This window comes from Carlito syrichta, unplaced genomic scaffold (genome assembly GCF_000164805.1).
Source record: "Carlito syrichta isolate Samal-C Ts95f unplaced genomic scaffold, Tarsius_syrichta-2.0.1 Scaffold302956, whole genome shotgun sequence".
Taxonomy (NCBI): domain Eukaryota; kingdom Metazoa; phylum Chordata; class Mammalia; order Primates; family Tarsiidae; genus Carlito; species Carlito syrichta.
In genome coordinates, this window is record NW_007247052.1 from 28,266 (window position 1) to 49,241 (window position 20,976).

Below are 20,976 nucleotides of genomic sequence, written 5' to 3' on the forward strand. Positions count from 1 at the left end.
TTTTTTGATTTATTGTAGAGATGAGGTCTTGCCAAGTTGCCCAGGCAGGTCGCGAACCTGCGGGCTCAGGCAATCCACTCACCTCAGCCTCCCAAAGCACTGGGATTACAGGTTGAGCCACCAAGCCCGGCTTTATTATATTTTCAAAGGTTTCCAACACTGGGAGCAGTCTGTTACTATTCTCTTAACCTCTAAGACAAGATTAATTCTTAAGTTAATATTTTAGAAAACAATCCAAATAAGAGATCAATATCAAAAAAGCATGTATCAAAAACATAGATACTAGAAATATTTTTAAAGTAAGTAAACATTTATGTCTCTTGGAATCAAAGACTTTGGCCAAAAACATAGACCTGATACCACAAGTAGTATTTTTCAATCAATATGCAAAATGAATTAATTTAACTTGAAAAATGAAAAATATATTTTTTACACAGTTAGACTAAGCATAAAGTTCCAAATCAGTTTGAAGGTTTAATTTAGTGGCGATAAAGATAGAGATAGAGTCGGGAGAGAAGAGAGAATATGCATGAATGAACAAATGAATGATCTTTAGTATCACTGCTACCATCATCTCCAAACACAAGGTAGTAAAATTTCAGGTAAATTTTCTTTTTCTTATATGTTCTCCTCCCTGTGTCTATTCTCTTCTTGCACAGTAATATTTTATTATTGTTAAGAAGATAATAAAGTTGATCTGATTAAAGAGTACATATCCCTCTCTCCCTAACAGCTAGGTATAGTCATACGACTAAATTGAAAACAGTGGGATATAGGCAGAAATGTTATGACAACTTCTAGAAAGTATCTTTAAAAAAAGGAAGAGTTCCGGGCACAGTGGCTCACACCTGTAATCCCAGCACTTTGGAAGGCAAAGGCGAAAAGACTGCCTGAGTCCAGGAGTTCAAGACCAACCTGGGCAACTTGACGAGACCTCATCTCTACAATAAATCAAAAATCAGCCTGGCATGGTGGCATGTACCTGTAGTCCCAGCTACTCAGGAGGCTAAGGCAAAAGGACTGCCTGAGCCCAGCCGCTGAGGCTTGGCCATAGCATGCCATTGCACTTCAGCCTGGGCGACAGAGTGAGGGTCTGATTCAAAAAAAAAAAGAAGAAGGAAAAGAGAATGCTTTTCTTTATTCCTTTCTCTCCTCATGTTGAAAGAATATGGATGCAGTGGCTGGAACCTGAGCAGTCATCTTAGAACATTAGGTAGAAGCCTCATGTTGAAAATGGCTCAGTCACAGTGAGAAGAAGCCAGTGTCCCCAGATAAAAAGCTGCCAAATAACCTAGACTATCTACTTTCATGTGAGAGAGAAATAAACTTTTTTTTCTGAGTCAGTGTCTTACTCTGTTGCCTAGGTTAGAGTGTAGTTGCATGCTCACGGCTACCGCAGCCTCAACCTGCTCGGTGTAGGCAATCCTTCTGCCTGGCCTTCTAAGTAGCTGGAACCATAGGCACCTGCCACCATGCCTGGCTTTGATTTATTGGAAAGATGAGGTCTCACCAAGTTGCTTAGGCTGGTCTAGGCAATCCTACCAAATTGCTAGGATTGTAGGTGTAAGCCACCATGCCCAGCCCAAAAGAAATAAACTTCTTGTTTTAGCCACTGTTATTTTGTTTTTTTTGCCACTGCAGCCAAACTGATACTAATATAAAACTAAAATAGACCAGGTGCAGTGGCTCATGCCTGCAATCCAAGTACTTTTAGAGATTGAAGCAAGAGGACTGCTTGAGCCCAGGAGTTCAAGACAATCATGGGCAACATAGAGAGACCTCGTCTCTACAAAAAAATTTTTAAATAATTAGCTGGGTGTGGCAGTGTATATCTGTAGTCCCAGCTACGAACCTGAAGCAAAAGGATTTCCTGAGCCCGGATATCAAGACTGCTGTGCACTGTGATCATGCCACTACACTCCAGCCTGGGTGACAGATTGAGACACCGACTCAAAAAAAAAAAAACCAAAAAAGCTTTTGTATGTACTCTAATTGAGGCACTCCCAAGCCAAGGACAGGGACAAAGTTAAATCACAGGACTTCTCAGTCAAAACATCCTAGAACTATAATCGCTAAAATAAAACCTCGCCAGGTGCAGTGGCTCATGCCTATAATCCCAGCACTTTAGGAGGCTGAGGAGAGAGGATTGCCCGAGCTTACGGATTCAAGACCAGCCTGGGCTACTTGGTGAGACCTCATCTCTACAATACATCAAAAAAGTAGCTGGGCATGGTGGAGCATGGAGGTGGAAGGATCACAGAAGCCCAGCAGGTCAAGGTTGCAGTGGCCATCAGCATGCCATTGCACTCCAGTCTGTATGACACAGTGAGACGCCAACTCAAAAAATAAAAATAAAATGAAATAAATAAAATAAAACCTCGATGCTTGGCAAAGGACTGTAAGTAGCCAACTACTGTTCAGAAATAAAACTTCCTCTTACACCTTGGATCTGGAACCAGATGGAAGAGGTACAAGGAGCACTCCCACTCTAGGAGGGCAGAGTTGTAGAAAAAAATACTTTTTTCAATAAAGGAATAAAACAACATTCTATTATGCTATTAAATATTCAATCAACATTATAGCCTTGACTATGTTTCAAATACTTACTCTCCCTTTAAAGCTATCATGTAGCTGATCTTCAGCAAAAATATGGAAATGAAGAGGTTTGATGCTGAAAATAATAGCTGACTTCAACATGGTCATAGTTTCTTCCAATCTTTCACCACACGCAACTACAGCTAGGTGCATTTTCTCAACAGGCTGTACTTTCAGACTATACCTAACAGGAAAGAAAACCACATTTTCCAACAGTTATAGTACATGTTAGCAACATGACATTTTTACCATGTTCAAAAACTGAAGCTCAAAACTTCTGTTTAAAAAGCAAAGTAACATCAAATTATAAAACATAATGTCGAATCAATTATGTTTCTATATTCTCAACTAGCCTTTCTCAACGAATTTTCCTCACTAGGAACCACAGAACACGAACAAAATGACTATTTTCTCAATTATCCCAAGAATACATAACCAGCCCCATTATAGCAACCCAGCAGAGAGGTTAATTCATTTCTCACACTGGATCCCTTAGGGCATTAGGGCTTAATTCTCTCAAGGAACCCATTGAAAAATTGAACATCCCTGACTTGAAGGTCTTTCATTCAATATCTTTTTTAAAACTTTGTTATTTTTAAAAAACTCTGACCTGGCTCGGTGGCTCAGCCTGTAATCCCCGCACTTTGGGAGGTCGAGGTGAGTGGATTGCCTAAACCTACAGGTTCAAGACGAGCCCAGGCAACTTGGCAAGATCTCGTCTCTACAATAGATTAAAAAAAATTTAGCCAGAAGCAGTAGTATGCACCTGTAGTTCCAGCTACTTGGAAGGCTGAAGTGGAAGGATCACCAAAGCCCAGCAGGTCGACGCTAGAGTGGCTGTGAGTGTGCCACAGCATTCCAGCCTGGGCGACAGAGTGAGACTCCAACTCAAAAAATAAATAAATAAATAAATAAAAATTTGAAGGGGAAAAAAAAAGCCCAAACCCTTACACATATTCTTATTAAAAACCTCCCTCCATACCACCTTCCACTTCACTATAAACTATATAGTGAAGCAAAGCCAGTCATAATTTCATCCATAAATATTTCAGTACATTCAATCTTAAATGCTGATTACAAGGAAAAAAAACTATTTCACATCAGTGACACACATTCAGTCCCATTTACCAGATATCCACCAGGATGCTGACATTTCTAAGATGGTATAAATGATACTAGTCAAACAACAGTATGTCTTTAGAACTTTCCTTTTTTTTTTTTTTTTTAAATGAGTTGGAGTCTCTGTCACCCAGGCTGGAGGGCAGTGGCACTCATAGTCATCTCAGCGTCAACCTGCTGGTCTCCAGCAATCCTTCCACCTCAGTCTTCCAAGTAGCCAGAACTATAGGAGTGTGATATCATGGCCAGCTAATTTTTTTTTATTGTAGAGACGAGGTCTCGCCAAATTTCCTGGGCTGGTCTCGAACCCGCAGACTCAGGCAATCCACTCACCTCGGTTTCCCAAAGTGCTGGGATGAGAGGCTGAGCCTAGAACTACTTCTAACACAGCAGCAGCAAGCAGTACATACCTGCAGGCTTAAGTAACCTTTAAAACCTCTTACATCTGCTGGGCCAATTCTTGTGCATATGTGGTGTTAACATAACTTGGGTCTTCTTAAAAGTCTCTACTCTTTGCCACTGACAGCAATTAGGAAGAAGTAGCATCTTCTCTCCTGTCCCACCCTCTATCCCTTCCTCTTTTTCTCTGTTGAACTCAGCAGTTAATAACACTGAAACTGTATTAGTAGAGGGAAGTCTACACTTTCCACATCTATAACAAGGGGATATGAATCCAGTTCATCTGAAAACTGTAGAAATCACAATGACACAAGTTAAAGACAAGAAAATCGAAACGTACTATAATTGTATAGAATTATATATTATATCATCTTTCTAGTAACTGCCTCCAGATCCTACTTCTCAGGTGGTATAAAGGCCTTCACTAAAGCATCATGATTTGAGAATCTATAATGGGTTCAGATTGCTTAACTGGCCCATAAGTAGATCTTGCGCCAAAGTCAAAAGCTAAGAGATTTAAAAAGCAAGCTATAATAGTCAAATGTCAATTTGCACAGAATCCCTACACACGAAGTATATTAAACCTCACCAAATGATCCTCAAGGGAAAAAAAAATGCCTCTAAAATCAGTCCTTTAGGGCCAGGCTCTGTGGCTCAGCCTATAAACCCAGCACTTTGGGAGGCCAAAGCGAGTGGACTACCTGAGTCCGCAGGTTCAAGACCCACCTGGGCAACTTGGCGAGACCTCATCTCTACAATAAATAAAAAATTAACCAGGTGAGGTAGCGCACGCCTGTAGTTCCGGCTCCTTGGAAGGCTGAGGCAGAAGGATCACTGAAGCCCAGCAGGGCAAGGCTGCGGTGGCTGGAAGCGTGCCACTGCACTGGGCGACAAAGTGAGACTCCAACTCAAAAAAAAAAAAAAAAAATCAGTCCTTTTGTCAGGCATTTTAGCCAAGATTAAGTCACACTGCCCGCATTCCTTTCAACAATTTACACAAATATTGTCAACTATATCACATTTGTTTTTCTGTTAGGTGTCCTTTTTTACATATAGTACAGACTCCAACACCTAAACTGACAAAACAAAATATACTTTAAAGATGTCTCTGACCACCACCCTGTCCCTAACCCCAAAATCAGGAAAATCAATTTCAAGTGGAAAAAATCTTAAGTAAGCTCCAACACTATAGAAAGTAACACGTAGTCAAAGAGAAACAGTCATTCAAATAATTTGGGCCCCGTTTGAGTGGTGGACTCTTGCCAAGGTCTGTAAAAATGTGCTATATGTCAATCACAGTATGAACAAAAGAAAAGTCCCTGTGGACTTTGAAAAACTGCTATTCAAAAGGACATTTTAAGTCAAACCTGTTTTCCTACAGATATATGATTAGAAGAAATGCTTCAGATGATTCAAAGATAATACCTGAGGTTTCCCATGGTTAAATTTGGCATAATCTGAGTATCAAAAGCACATCAGTAATGAATGATAATATACCAGATTAAAAAAAAATAAATCCATGTATCCAAAATGACATTAGAAATAACAGGGTTAACAGGGTAAGGGAAGGAAACTCTTCTGAGTTGGAGTGTCACTCTATCATCCATGCTGGAGTGCAGTGGCATGCTCATGGGTACCCCCAGCATCAATCCGCAGAGCTCTGACAATCTTGCACCTCAGCCTTCTAAGTAGACGAATCTACAGGTGCACGCTACCACGCCCAGTTAATTTTTTGATTTATTGTAGAGATGAGATCTCACTATATTATCCAGGTTGGTCTCAAACCTGAGGGCTCAGGCAATCCTCTCACCTTGGCCTCTCAAAGTGCTGGGATTACAGGCTTGAGCCACTGCACCCGGCCAAACTCTTCTTTCTTAAGGGTAATTACTAACCAATAAATATAGAAGATATGAGGTGGGGAGTGGTGGTTCAAGCCTGTAATCCCAGCACTTTGGGAGGCCAAGGCAAGAAGACTGCCTGACTCCAGGGGTTTGAGACCAGCCCGGACAACAAGGTGAGACCTTGTCTCTAGAATAAATCAAAAAATTAGTTGGGCGTGGTGGCACGTGCCTGTAGCTCCAATTACTTGGAAGGCTGAGGCGGAAAGATTGCCTGAGCCCAGCAGGTCAAGGCTGAGGTGGCCATGCACATGCCACTGCACTCCAGCCTGGGTGACAGAGTAAGAAAGACTCCAAGTCAAAAAAAAATGTGGAAGATATGACAGAATTAGAAAACTATTTTGCTATCACTATTTAATAATTTGGACAAGAATAACCAATATATGCTAAAGTATTTCCCCCACATGTTATAAAGGGGATAAAGGTACCATTGTTACAGTGAAAACAGCCTTTCCTAGTCAAGACTTTATCTTGCTTTTGGTTCCACAAAAGGCGGCTTGGGGCAAGAGGCCTCTGTTTCCCTCCAGCTAAATAGTTCCTGAGAAAATTTTAAAAACAGTGAAACAGAAAGAAAGTGCTGTTATCATCCAACACAATGTACACATTCCTGCTAGTGCCATATTCACTGCTTTAAGACCAAGTTGCACCTTACTGGTAAAATATTTCACAATGAAGAAACCAAGTATAATTATCTTCCAACTAATGTGAATATGTGCTCAGAACACGTAAAGCTAGTCTTCTGTGTTCCTGTGTCATTCTGTGTTATAAAGAAAGGCCACAGCTGTTGACTTCTCTAAATCTAGCACTATAACAACAGCTCTTCCATTCAGCATAGTGCTGAAGCGGTAACTAAACTGGATACAGTGGGCTTCCCTCCTGATTCTATTTTTGTCTATCATGGCCTTGATTGAGGGACTAAAACTTCACAACATAACCTGGCAGGACATGGGTTTCATCACAATTCCTTCTTTAGTTCATTCAATTCCTGCCTTCTTCTCAGAAGTGAGTGTCCCAGAAGAGACAACTGCACAGCAGAGGAGTGGACTTTTCCTGAAACTAACTGGAATACCACAGCCAGGTTTTCAGTCACATCCGTCTTGGCCTGGGCCATGTTCTTATTATAGTCCAGTGTTTTATTTCCCCCATGGTCAATATCTATAATGAAAAGATACTGAAGGGAACCAGCTCACTGAAAGCAACTTCATACAGAACAGCAAACTATATTTCTTTGGCATTTTTAACAGGCTGACCCTGAGCCTTCAGAGGAGTAACCACAATCAAATTAAGAACTGTGGTCTTTTTTTGGCCAGGCACATTGGCTCATACATGTAATCCTAGAACTTCGGGAGGCTGAGACGAGACTGGCAATATAGTAAAACCTCATCACTACAAAAAAACTAGCTAGGCGCGGTGGAGGCTGCAGTGAGCTGAGATCATCCCACTACACTGCAGCCTGGGCTACAGAGTGAGACTCTAACAAAGAAAGAAAGACAGAAAGAAAGACAGAAAGAAAGACAGATAGAAAGACAGACAGAAAGAAAGACAGAAAGAAAGAAAGAAAGAAAGACAGAAAGAAAGAAAGACAGACAGACAAAGAAAAAGAAAAAGAAAAAGAAAGACAGAAAGAAAGAAAAAGAAAGAAAGGCAGAAAGAAAGAAAGAAAGAAAGAAAGAAAAAGAAAGAAAGGCAGAAAGAAAGAAAGAAAGAAAGAAAGAAAGAAAAAAAGAAAGAAAGAGCCGGGCTCGGTGGCTCAGCCTGTAATCCCGCGCCTTTGGGAGGCTGAGGTGAGTGGATTGCCTGAGCCGTGGGTTCGAGACTTGCCTGGGCAGCGAGACCTCATCTCTACAATAAATCAAAAAATCAGCCGGGCATGGTAGTGCATGCCCGTAATTCCGGCTACTTGTAAGGCTGAGGCGGAAGGATCGCTGGAGCCCAGCAGGTCGAGGCTGCGGTGGCCGGGAGCAGCCATTGCACTCCAGTCTGGGCGACAGAGCGAGACTCCAACTCAAAAAAAAAAAAAAGAAAGAAAGAAAGAAAGACAGGAAGGAAGGAAGGAAGGAAGGAAGAACTGTAGACTTTTTTATGCCACAATGCACTTTTAGGAGCCCCTATTTTTGCAACTGCATTCCTGGGCCTTTCAGTGGCTTTCATTCTGAATTCCTCAATAACATTTTCCACGTCCTGATGGCCCAGGCCACCACTGTCATCCTCACAAAAGTCTGTTCTGGTCTTTGACTTCAGGCCCTCCCTGGAATTTTTCTTGGAAGCTCCACCAGCCCTTCTCTCTATTTTATTTGTAATGTCAGCAAGCCTCAAGGTCCGGAATATGCACCTAGGCAAGAAAGAATTCGGCATCTAAGTGGCAGACTGAGGAGTGTTCCAGCGAGGCTGGGATGGAGAAAAACTGGAAAGACGTGCCAAATCCACGAGTGATGAGTGATGAAGAGACAGATGAAGGTATTTTTTGACTGGAACTCACAAAATCGGCAGCTCTCGCAAACCTTATGTTTACATTTTCAGCATTTGTAATATTTATCTTCTCACTTTGATAAGCCAGGAGTGTTTCTTTTTTCTTTTTTTGAGTCAGAGTCTCACTCCGTTGCCCAGGTTGGAGTGCAGTGGTACATTCACAGCCACTGCAGCCTGCACCTGCTGGGCTCAGGCAATCCTTCCACCTCAGCCTTCCAAGTAGCTGGAATTACAAGTGTGCGCCATTATGCCTGGCTAACTTTTTGATTAATTGTCGAGACAAGGTCTCACCAAGTTGTCCAGGCTGATCTCGAATCCCTGGACGCAGGCAATCCTCTTACCTCTACCGCCCAAAGTGCTGTGATCACAGGTGTGAGCCACCATGCCCGTCAAACCAGGAATGTCTCTAACCATTCCCTAAGTGGTTTCATCTAAGCTAAAAAGTTCTAAGAAACTGATACAGGAGTAATAGTATGAAGACTACATTAACACTCAGTACTTGATAAATCAACATGATGTATCTGTGGATTATTTTCCTTGGCCTCCAAAAAACTTGCAATAATCATGCCAATTATCCCTATAAATATACAAATAGGGATTAGTCTGCCATATATGCATAATTATATAGTACTAGTCTTCATACCAAAGTCTTCCCTTTTTTATCATTATAAATATCATCTAAGTTATCTCTTGAATTTTGGGTCCTAGTCATTTTCCAAGTACAAAGCAATGAGATACTTTTTTATGCTGAAGGATTTAAATACCTGCTATCCCAAAGACTTGAGATAATGTAGTCTGAGTCACATGCTTTGCCAAAGTAGTCATTTTTCAGGAAAAAAATCCCCAAATTTTAATTTTTAGCAACTCATGAGAATTTGATTTTTAGTAATTATCTTTGATGTTTTTAAGGTTCCCAGTCATCACAGTTACCACTTTTATTTGAAATCACTTAAACAAGCCATGGTGGGATTTTTTTCCCTCCTCAATTCTGTTATCATGAAATCTTGACATCATTATTCTTGAATTATTACATTTTGAAGAATTAGTAAGAAGGTAGTTTATCGGCATAGTTATTAGTTACAGTTTATGACCATTGTATGTCTATCATCTCCTGTTCCCAAGAACTGAAACACTGTCCTCAGAATCACATCAGATTGTCAGTAAAGCTAATGCCTAAGAGCTTTTAAAAGGATCCTTTTAAAAGCATCATTTTGCAACAAATAATTGGCTTTTACTGAAATATGAGTATTACTCTAAAAATAGGAAGACTAGTAATAAATAAAGCTTTTTACAGTACTATTTCACACTTAAAAGTGCACAGTATTTTTGGATGCAGCCAATTGACTCTATGGTGACAGATTATTAAAAAATGAAAATACAGCTGGACAAAGTGGCTCACACATGTAATCCTAGCACTTTGCGAAGCCAAGGAAAGAGAATTGCTTGAGTCCAGGAGTTTGAGACCAGCCTAGGCAACATAGTGAGACCTTATCTTTACAAAAAATTTAAAAATTAGCCAGTCATGGTGGCATGTGCCTCTAGTGCCCGTTACTCAGGAGGCTAAGGTGTAAGGATCATCTGAGCACAGGAAGTCAAGGCTACAGTGAATTGTGATTGTGCCACTACACTCCAGTCTGAATAAAAAAGTGAGATTGCAACTCAAAAAAGAGAGAGAGAGAATACAGAAGTGACTTGCCAAAAGTCATGCAGGTGGATGGTGACAGAAGAGTAGTAGGCTTCAGATGACAGGCCTGTATGTTTATTATAGACTACCACACTGTAAATGTGAGCATTAAGGTATCATTCTCAAATAGCCTACACATTTCTTTTCTTCTTTCCCTTAATTTTCAAACAGATGATTATAAATTAATACTGTTAAGGCCGGGCACAGTGGCTCATGCTTTAATCCCTTTGGGAGACCAAAGCCTGCTTGAGCCCAGGAGTTCAAGACCAGCCTAGGCAATACAGCAAGATCTTCTTTCTATAAAAAAAAAAAAAATCAAAAAATGACCAGGTGCAGTGGCTCATGTTGTAATTCCAACACTATGGAAGGCAGAGGAGAGAGAACTGCCTGAGCCCATGGATTTGAGACCAACCTGGGCAACATGGCAAGATCTTGTCTCTATAATAAATCAAAAGGTTAGCCAGATGTGGTGGTGCACGCCTGTGGCTCCAGTTACTTAGCAGGCTGAGGCGGAAGGATCATCTGAGCCCAACAGGCCAAGGCTGCAGTGGCTGTGAGTGTGCCACTGCACTCTAACCTGGGCAACAGGGTGCGACTCCAACTCAAAAAAAAAAAAAAAAATCAAAAAACGAACCGAATGTGGTGGTGCACGCCTACAGCCCCAGCTACTCAGAAGGCTAAGGTGGAAGGAACTCCTGAGTTCAGGAGTTTAAGGTTATAGTGAGCTGTGACTGTACCACTGCACTCCAGTCTGGGCAACAGAGTGAGCTCCCAATTCAAAAAAAAGATAGTGCTGGGCATAGTAACTGTTAGCACACCACTGCACTCCAGCCTGGAGACAGAGTGGGGTCTTTGCCTCAAAAAAAAAGAAAAGAAAAAAATAATCATAGTAACCTTTTTCTTTTATTTAGATAGCATGAATAGCTTCCAGCATGTTCTTATAGCCTACTATATTAGTATTCCCCTCATAAAAAGTATGTATAATAATATTTAGACTAGGAATTAGTGTAATGAATTATATACAGTCAATCTAAACAGAACTGAATTTCAAATAACAATCTATTCAAACTAAAAAATAACTGCCATAAAGCTATCTTTAAAAACTTGCAGATGAACAAAATGGAAAATTATATTTAAAAACACTAGCAATAATATTCTTAATGTGTAACTTTTTTTAAAAAGTTTTTTCTCTCACTACAAAAAGAGTTGTGTTGAATTATTATATCAGGTAAAACTGTTTTCAAGAGTTGTATATAAATCACTTTTGAAACAAAATACTTTTAAAAACTCTTCAGAATTATATGCAAAGCATAAAAAAGAAAATCGAAAAATTCAACATAAAATATCAGCATTAATTTCTAAAATATAATTTTAAATAATCTGTAAAGACATATCTCAAGTATGAAGTACTCAAAATAATACAGCTAACCTTAACTTCACCTATGACCACAGAATTCATAAAGCTAAAATCAATTCCCACCTCAAAGAAAAAAAGAAGTATTTTAAAGAACTTATTTTTTAAAAGTAATAGAAAAAGTACTATATTAAAACAAAGTATTTTTTAAAATAATACTAAAATCAAGAGTTTACGTAATAAAGTAAACTAAAAAAGAAAACAAATTATGAAAATATTTGTAATCAATGACAAAAGCAGATTATTCTAAGAGTTTATTAAATAAGCATTAAAAATTCAATAGTGCGTGGTGGCTCACACCTGTAACCCCAAAACTCTGGGAGGCTGAGGCAAGAGGAATGCTAGCGCCCTGGAGTTCAAAACCAGTCTGGGCAGCATAGTGAGATCTTATCTCTATAATTTAAAAAAAAAGAAAAGAATTGTACCCCACATCTTTACAATAAAAATTTTTTTAAAGTTAAAAAAAAAGAAAAGAACATTCAATAGGTAAAAATCAATAGATGATATTCAAAGCAAAAGATGATATAAAAAAGCCAAACAAGGCCAGGCAGGGTCGTTCACATCTGTAACCCCAGCATTTTGAGAGGCCAAAGTGAGAGAACTGCCTGAGTCCGGGAGTTTGAGACCAGCCTGGGCAACATGGCAAGACCTTGTCTCTACAAGGAAATAAAAAAAAAATCAGCCAGACAAGGTGGTGTGCACCTGTATTCCCCAGCTGAGGCAGAAGAATTGTCTGAGCCTAGGTGGTCAAAGTTGCAATAGCCATGTTCGTGCCACTGCACTCCAGCCGGGACAACAGAGTGAGACTTCAACTCAAAACAACAACAACAACAAACAACCAAGCTAAACAAATGAGGAAATATATGCAACAACTAATCAACAAAATGAAAATCAGCAAGAAGCTGTCATTTTAGACAGTAAAATGTCAATGTGGACTGACAGGTGGAGAAAGTCAGCTGTAAACCAAGGTACTAAACACAGATAAGGGAAGGTCTGAAGAGTTAGACCGTTAATTCAAGTTTTGAACAAGAGTCTCTGAGGCATCTGAATTGGCAGGTGAAAATGACCAATATGCAGCTGGAAATACAGGTATGGAGCTAAGAAAATAACACTGGATTAGAGCTACCTATTAAATTATCCTGTGACTGTCCAGGGAATGGGGAAAGTAAAGAGCAGAGTCCAAAGGAACACAGATATTTAGGAAGCAGGGTACAAGGAGTCCCAGAGGAGAGAGATTGAGGAGCTGAGACACCTGGTCTGATCTCAAAAGTCAGAGAATGACAGAGATGAAAGAAAACGGAAGTGGTAAACAGTGTCAAACAAACAAGAAAAGATAAGGTCTCCAAAGAACAATTCAGAGGTGGGGTGACTGCAGTGAGAGTCAGTTGGCAGATGTTGCTAATGGTTGAGGTGTGAAGTTTTTTTTTTTTTTAAAGTAAAACCAGTATGTAGGAACTCTTAAAAGAAGTTTGCAAGTGAAGAGAAAGCAAGTAAGCAGATACCTTGGAAAGAAAGGGTTGAAAGCAAGTTATTGTAGAGATTCTGTGTTTGGTTTGGCTTTAAGAACTCAAGAGATGTGAGCATTCAATCAAATGAAGACTTAGAAACTACAACTACAATTTACTTCTTAAATTCTCAAAAAGAGAGAAAGAGCTCTAAGCATGAAATGCTTTCCAAAAGTCAATGGACAGTGTGTAACCACTGACATATTGTGAAGAACATACTATATGGAAAAGCATTAAGGCTTTTTTTTTTTAGTTGGAGTTTCACTCTTGTTGTCCAGGCTGGAGTGCAGTGGCATGCTCACAGCCACCACAGCCTCTATCTGCTGAACTTAGGCGATCTTTCCGCCTCAGCCTTCCAAGTACCTGGAACTACAGATGCACGCCACCATGCCTGGCTAGTTTTTGTGATTTAGTGCAGAGACGAGGTCTCACTAAGTTGCCCAGGCTGGCCTGGAACCCCTGGGCTCAGGCAATCCTCTCTCCTTGGCCTCCCAAAGTGCTGGGATTAAAGGCTGAGTCATTGCCGCTGGCCAGTATTAAAATTTTAAAGTTAGAATTTAAGATTAATCACAACTATGCGAATGTGTAATATGCATAAGAATGATGAAAACACCTGTGATGGGAGTTGAGGCCATTTTTCTTTTATGTTCACTGTATAATAAATTAATTGAAAGGAAATAATCCCTAAGATAAGACTTGATCAAAATTATATAAAGAAGTTGGGAAGGCTGGGGCAGGCCTGGAAAGAAGAATATAATGCCCTACTAAGGACCCCCTGGCATCAGGCAGAATGTGACACCAAAGGTGGCTATAAAGGGAAATTCTGAAGAAGTTTTACCAGGTAGGCAGGTAAGCTCTTAGAATCAGGCAAAAAGAGGTATTACTTAGAATCACTACTGAAAGAGATGGTAAGAATGGTATGACAATTGTATGGCATTTTGTTTGAAAAAGGGTGAGAACTCCTTAATTCTAAGAAAGAAGGCCTGGCGCAGTGGCTCACGCCTCTAATTCCAGCACTCTGGGAGGCAGAGGTGAGGGGACTGCCTGAGCCCACGGGATGGAGACCAACCTAGGCAACTTGGCGAGACCTCATCTCTACAATAAATCAAAAAAATTAGCCAGGCATGGTGGTACGTGCCTGTAGTTCCAGTTACTTAGAAGGTTGAGGTAGAAGGACCACCTGAGTCCAGCAGGTTGAGGCTGCAGTGTCTCTGAGTGTGCCATTGCACTTCAGCCTGGGCAACATAGTGAGACTTCAACTCAAAAAAAGAAAAAAGAAAGAAACTAGGTGTGAGATATTGTTATATAATGATATAATACTTACAACAAAATGGTTACTATTTTCTATGTAATCACATGATATAAAGGATACAATATTACAGGTAGAAAGTATAACAGAAAGAAGAGCATAACTTCTAAAATCTCAGAAGAGTAAAAACCAAGAGCATACAACATTATATATCTAACCACAGATCATTTTTTCCAGGGAATATTTGGCAGCATTAAGAAAATAATGAGTTGGAGAAGCCAAAACAAAAGGAATGGTAAGCAAAGGCTCCAGGATTCTGACTAGGTCAACTTCCCTGGGACTGTCTTGCAAAGAGGAGGAAAGATTCCTGTCACTCATGCTACAATTTACAATGGGTAAATCAGAGCATACTGAAGTTTTCAAGTTTACCTAGCTTCCAGAGTTAGTAGAATTATGTCACACAAAAAAGTGGTTCTTGTCAAAACTATATTCATTAGCAGATATTCCTAAGAATAAAAACATACGAAGCTCCAATTCTCCAAAATTATAAACAAACTGAAGGGTTAGATTATCTTAACAAGTTAATTTTTTAAAGTTGGAATACCAGATGTTGTGGCTCATGCCTGTAATCCCAGCACTTTGGGACGCCAAGGAGAGAGGACTGCTTGAACTCAGGAGTTCAAGACCAGCCTGGGAAACACAGTAAGACCTTATCTCTACAAAATATTTAAAAATTAGCTAGGTGTGGTGACACATTCCTGTAGTTTGAGATACTCAAGAAGAGGCTGAGATGAAAGGATTGTCTGAGCCCAGGAGATCAAGGTTGTAGTAAGCTGTGATATCATGCCACTACAATACACCCTGGACAACAGAATGAAACGCCCAACTCAAAAGTAAATATAGACCATTGCCTTACTAGACTCTGGTGTGGGCACATGCTCTTTGAGCTATGGCTGTTGCTATGTTTCCTGACTTTGGCCCCCTTCCCTGCCTTGGGGAGATGAATCTCCTCTTTCTTTCTCTCACTCTAATTTACCTTCTAAATAAACTATATTTTCTAATCTTAAAAAATATATATAAATAAGTAAATATAATTAATTGTTTAAAAGTTAGAATAATCCACCATACTAAAATTTCAATCGACCAATCTCTTCCACAGCAACAGAATTAAGATATCTGATTTCTTTATTTTACTTTATTTTTATTTATTTATTTATTTTTTGAGTTGGAGTCTCACTGTCGCCCAGACTGGAGGGCAGTGGCCGCTCCCGGCCACCGCAGCCTCGACCTGTATAATAAATTAATTGAAGACTTAGAAACTACAACTACAATTTACTTCTTAAATTCTCAAAAAGAGAGAAAGAGCTCTCTTTCTGCCTCAGCCTTCCAAGTAGCCGGAACTACCGGTGCGCGCTACCACACCCGGCTAATTTTTTTGGTTTATTGTAGTGATGAGGTCTCGCCAAGTTGCCCAGGTGGGTCTCGAACCCGCAGGCTCAGGCAATCCACACACCTCAGCCTCCCAAAGGCGCGGGATTACAGGTTGAGCCACTGAGCCCGGCTAAAAATATCTGATTTCAACTATTCCCTGCTAGTTGTTCACGAGATGCATAAATACATTGAGAATGCAAGAAATATACAATTAAGAGATATTAAGAATACAGTTCTTGGTCAGGCAGGGTGGCACTTGCTTGTAATCCTGGCACTTTGGGAGCCAAGGCAGGTGACTGCCTGAACCGAGGAGTTCAAGGCCAGCCTAGGCAACATAGAAAGTCCCACTCCTACAATAAATAAATAAATAGACAAGTAAGTAAGTAAATAAGCTGCGGTGTGGTGGTGTGTGCCTGTAGTACCAGTGACTTAGGAGGCTGAGACAGAAGGATTACCTAAGCCTAGGATCACAGAGCCCAAGAGGTCGAGGCTGCAGTGAGCTATGATTGTGCCACTATACTCCAGCTTGGGCAATAGAGTGAGATCCTGACTCAAAAAATAAAAATAAATTTTTTAAAAAAACGGAATGCAGTTCTTATAAGACTAGAATGGTCTACAGCCATACTACTCCGAACGCATCATATCTATCTGATCTGGGAAATTAAGCTGGGTCAGGCCTGGTTAGTACTTGGGATAGGAGAGAGTGGAATGGTGGTTACCAGAGGAAGAGGGTGCAGACGGTGGGGCATAGGATTGGAAGATGCTGACCAAATGGTACAAAGTTCTAGTTAGATGGAGGAAGTTTTCAAGATTTATTGCACAAGAAGGTGATTACAGTTCACAATAATGCATTGTATATTTCAACAAAACTGATAAGAGAGCATTTTAAATGTTCTCACTACCAAAAATGATAAAAATGTGTGGTGATGAATATATTAATGAGCTTGGTATAATCATTCAAAATATTACACTGGGCCGGGCTTGGTGGCTCAGCCTGTAATCCTAGAACTTTGTGAGGCCGAGGCAAGTGGATTGCCTGAGCCCACGGGTTTGAGACCAGCCCCGGCAACTTAGTGAGACCTTGTCTCAACAATAAAATAAAAAATAGCTGGGCATGGTAGCATGCGTCTGAAGTTCTAGCTACTCGAAAGGCTGAGGTGGAAGAATGGTTGGAGCCCAAAAGGTCGATATTGGGGTGGCCATGAGCGTGCGTGCCACTGCACCCCAGCCTGGGTAAAGGAGTGAGACTCCAACTTAAAAAAAAAAATTAAAAAATTAAAAAAATAAGTTCTTCCTACATAGAACACTTAACCTCCTATCCCCTATCCTTAAACCTGGCTAATTTCCTGTTCATCATCTAGTCACTCCATTCAGGAAGCCCTCCCTGGTACCATCAGCTAGGCATGGTGGCTCACACCTGTAATCCCAGCACTTTGGGAGGCAGAGGTGAGAGGACTGCCTGAGCCCATGGGTTTGAGACCAGTCTGGGCAAAATGGTGAGATCTCATCTCCACAGTAAACCAAAAAATTAGCCAGGTGTGGTGGTTCAAGCCTATAGTCCCAGCACCCTGGGAGGCAGAGAGACAAGAGGATTGCCTGAGCCCAGGGGTTCGAGACCAGCATGGACAACTTGGTGAGACCTCGTCTCTATAATATACCAAAAAATTAGCCAGACATAGTAACGCACACCTGTAGTTCTGGCTACTTGGAAGGCTGAGGTGGAAGGATCGCCAGAGCCCAGCAAGTCAACACTGGGGTGGTCGTGAGTATGCCACTGCACTCCAGCCTGGGCGACAGAGTGAGACTCTTGACTCAAAAAAAAAAAGATGACATCATAGCTACAGCTTGTCACCTTCTACTATAATCTCACATTACTAATGTGAAGATCCCATTACAATGCAAGCTCCAGAATGATGGAGCCACATTAACCTGACTCAGGTGTCTAGTTCTTAGCACAGTGTTTGGCAAATAGAAGGAGTAAAACTAAAATTCAAATCAATCATAAAGATTCAGTAAAAACAGATACTCTCTATTTTACTATGGGAAGGGCATTTCAGACTACTGTACCATTCTCCTTTGCCACTATCTCAGGGAGATAGTCTGAGAGCCAGAGCCTTATGCCATGCCTTGTTTCTTTCATATCTTTCATTGAAGATTAGAGCAGGAAGAAATCTGAGAGGTCAGCCAATCCAATACCTTCGTTATACAGAGTAGTGAGCAAAGTCAAACTATTCAGCAACTTAAAAGGTCAATAAACAATGCTATGACATTTACTCCTTCACAAAATATTTTTCATTATCCTTCCATTCCCCAATATTCATTCCCTACTAATAACTAATATAATCCTTCCCCAGTTGCCCCCATATACCTACAAAATGTTTTCCAGTACACCAGCTTTAAATTAAATAAATGCCATACACAAACACACACACACACACCTATAAATGTCAGTGGAAGCCTATTTTTACCACTTGTCACTTTATCACCTGTCACCTAAAGTTAGATCATAAATTCTAAGAATGGTTTACCTTAATATCTCAAAAAAATTTAGAACATTTAATGCAGTATACTAAAAATGAGTGATAACAACTACAAAATGGGAAAAATAGAAAACCCAATCAGAAAATTATGTATTTATATAATACTCACTTATAAGAAATATTCACATCCTATTACAGTCAAAGGTTTTGTTACCTACTAACTAATCTTACCTACACTGATCTACCAATTAAATATTAAGTGCCTACCTAAAAGCCGCTTCCCAAAAGCAGTTCATTCCACAAACATCAGAGGGCAGCATCCAATAGGGATTCCAGTAACTCAGAGAGAAATCGTTACACCTAACAGTAAGACAGAAATAAGTCCTATGTGAGTATAGCAGTTTGGAACTAACAAGGAATTTACTTAGAAACACAGTAACTTTCTGTTCTATTTTAGAGCAACAAAATTGCAAATTCAAGTTGCTATAGTAACTTGAAGATTTTTTTCAAAAATTTATTTCTCCCTTACTTAGAGCACCATTATTTTAAACAGAACTTTAAAAGCTCTACATAGTCTATACTACAGACTGGGAAACAATTTTCTCATCAGGAACTCTCCTGACATATTAAAATTCCTTCCTCAGATGACACAGACAAAGTATGTCTTCTAAAATTTATAAGGACTATACATATTACCCTAGAACAAATCCTTTTCAGCCAACCAAAATATTTGCTTATCCTGAAACAAAATAAAACTGCCATGAATGCTGGCAGAAAGAAAAAAGATTTTAAATGCTTTTAAATTAACTGTCAACCCAAACTACTTGTATGGTGTTTTACACTAAAAAATAAGAAACCATAATGGCCCATAAAAATATGAAAAACACTCAAAAATCACTAACTATCAAGGAAATGCAAATTAAAATCACAATGAGAGAACATCTCACCCCAGTTAAAATGGCAATTATCAAAAAGACAAAAAATAACATGCTGACAAAGATAAATGGCAAAGGGAATGTTGGTGGTGGAAACGTAAATTAATAGTCACTACAGAGAACAGTTTGGAGATTCCTCAAAAAACTAAAAATAGCACTATAACAAGATGCAGCAATCCCACTGCTGGATATATTATACCCCCCCCCCCCACCAAAAGGAAATTAGTATACCAATAAGCTATCTATCCATGTGCATTCCCATAATTATTGCAAGACTACTCACAATAGCCACGACATGGAATCAATGTAAGTGTCTAACTACAGATGAATAGATAAAGAAAGGTGGTGCAGCCGGGCCCGGTGGCTCAGCCTGTAATCCCGCGCCTTTGGGAGGCTGAGGTGAGTGGATTGCCTGAGCCCGCGGGTTCGAGACCCGCCTGGGCAGCGAGACCTCATCTCTACAATAAATCAAAAAATCAGCCGGGCGTGGTAGCGCATGCCTGTAATTCCAGCTACTTGGAAGGCTGAGGCGGAAGGATCGCTGGAGCCCAGCAGGTCGAGGCTGCGGTGGCCGGGAGCGGTCCCCTGCACTTCCTAGCCTGGCGACAGAGTGAGACTCCTACTCAAAAAAAAAAAAAAAGAAAGGTGGTGCTTGCTTTGGCAGCACATATATGATACAGAGAAGATTAGTATGGCCCCTGTGCAAAGATGATATGCAAATTTGTGAAGTGTTCCATATTAAAAAAAAGAGAAAATGTGGTATATATTTTCATTTTTTATGACAGAATAATATTCTGTCATAAAAAATGAAATCATGCTATTTACAGCAACAAGGATAGAACTGGAGGACATTAAGTTAAGTGATATGCCAGGCACAGCAAGACAAATATCACCAGTTCTCACTTATGACATTTGGGAGCTAAGAAAGTTGAACTCAAGGAAATAGAGAGTAGAATGGTGGTTACCAGAGACCCGGATGGTAAAGGGGAGGGGGAATGAAGAGGTAAGTTAATGGGTAAAAAAATACAGTTAGTAGAATGAATAAATTGTAGTGTTCAATAGCACAATAGAGTAACTATATAGTTAACTTATGGCCAAGTGTGGTGACTCACGCCTGCAATCCCAGCACTGTGGGAGGCTGAGGCGGGAGGACCGTGTGAGACCAGGAGTTCAAGACCAGTGTAGACAACATAGTGAAACCTCATCACTACAAAACAAAACAAAACAAACAAACAAACAAACAAACAAAAAACAACAGTGGCTCATGCCTGTAATTCCAACACTTTGGGAGGCAGAGGCAAGATGACTGTCTGAGCTCAGGGGTTCAGCACTAGCCTGGGCAACTTGGTAATACCTTGTTTCTACAATAAAAATAAAAAAATTTGCCGGGTGTGGTAGTGTGAACCTGTAGTTCCAGCTACTTGGAAGGCTGAGGCAAAAGGATTGCCTGAGCCCAGCAGGTCGGGGCAGCAGTGGCCATGAGTGTACCACTGCACTCCAAACTGGGCAACAGAGTGGGACTGCAACTCAAAAAAGAAAAAAAAAATTTGCTGGGCAAGGAGGTGCATGCCTGCAGTCCCAGCTACTCAGAAAGATGAGATGGAAGGATCACCTGAGCCCAGGAGGTGGCGGCTGCAGTGAACTGTGAGCGTGTCACTGCGCTCCAGCCTAACCAACAAAGTGAACGCTCACTCAGTAACAACAAAATATAGTAGTAATAATAATAATAATAATAATGTATACTTTGAAATAGCTATTTAAAAAGTGCAACATTCCCAACACAAAGAAATTATTAACG

The 20,976-nt window shown here is 40.3% G+C and overlaps 1 protein-coding gene across 1 annotated transcript in view; it reads right to left on the reverse strand.

Annotated features, from left to right (window-relative positions):
* The window catches only part of LOC103259692 (glucoside xylosyltransferase 1), a 64,168-nt gene that overhangs the window by 25,725 nt on the left and 17,467 nt on the right, over window positions 1-20,976 (reverse strand). The window contains exons 4-5 of the mRNA XM_021711973.1: window positions 18,511-18,627; window positions 2,608-2,779 (exon numbers count right to left, since the gene is read on the reverse strand). Of these exons, the coding sequence (XP_021567648.1) occupies window positions 2,608-2,779; window positions 18,511-18,627 (289 nt within the window). The remainder of the gene's footprint in view (window positions 1-2,607; window positions 2,780-18,510; window positions 18,628-20,976) is intronic.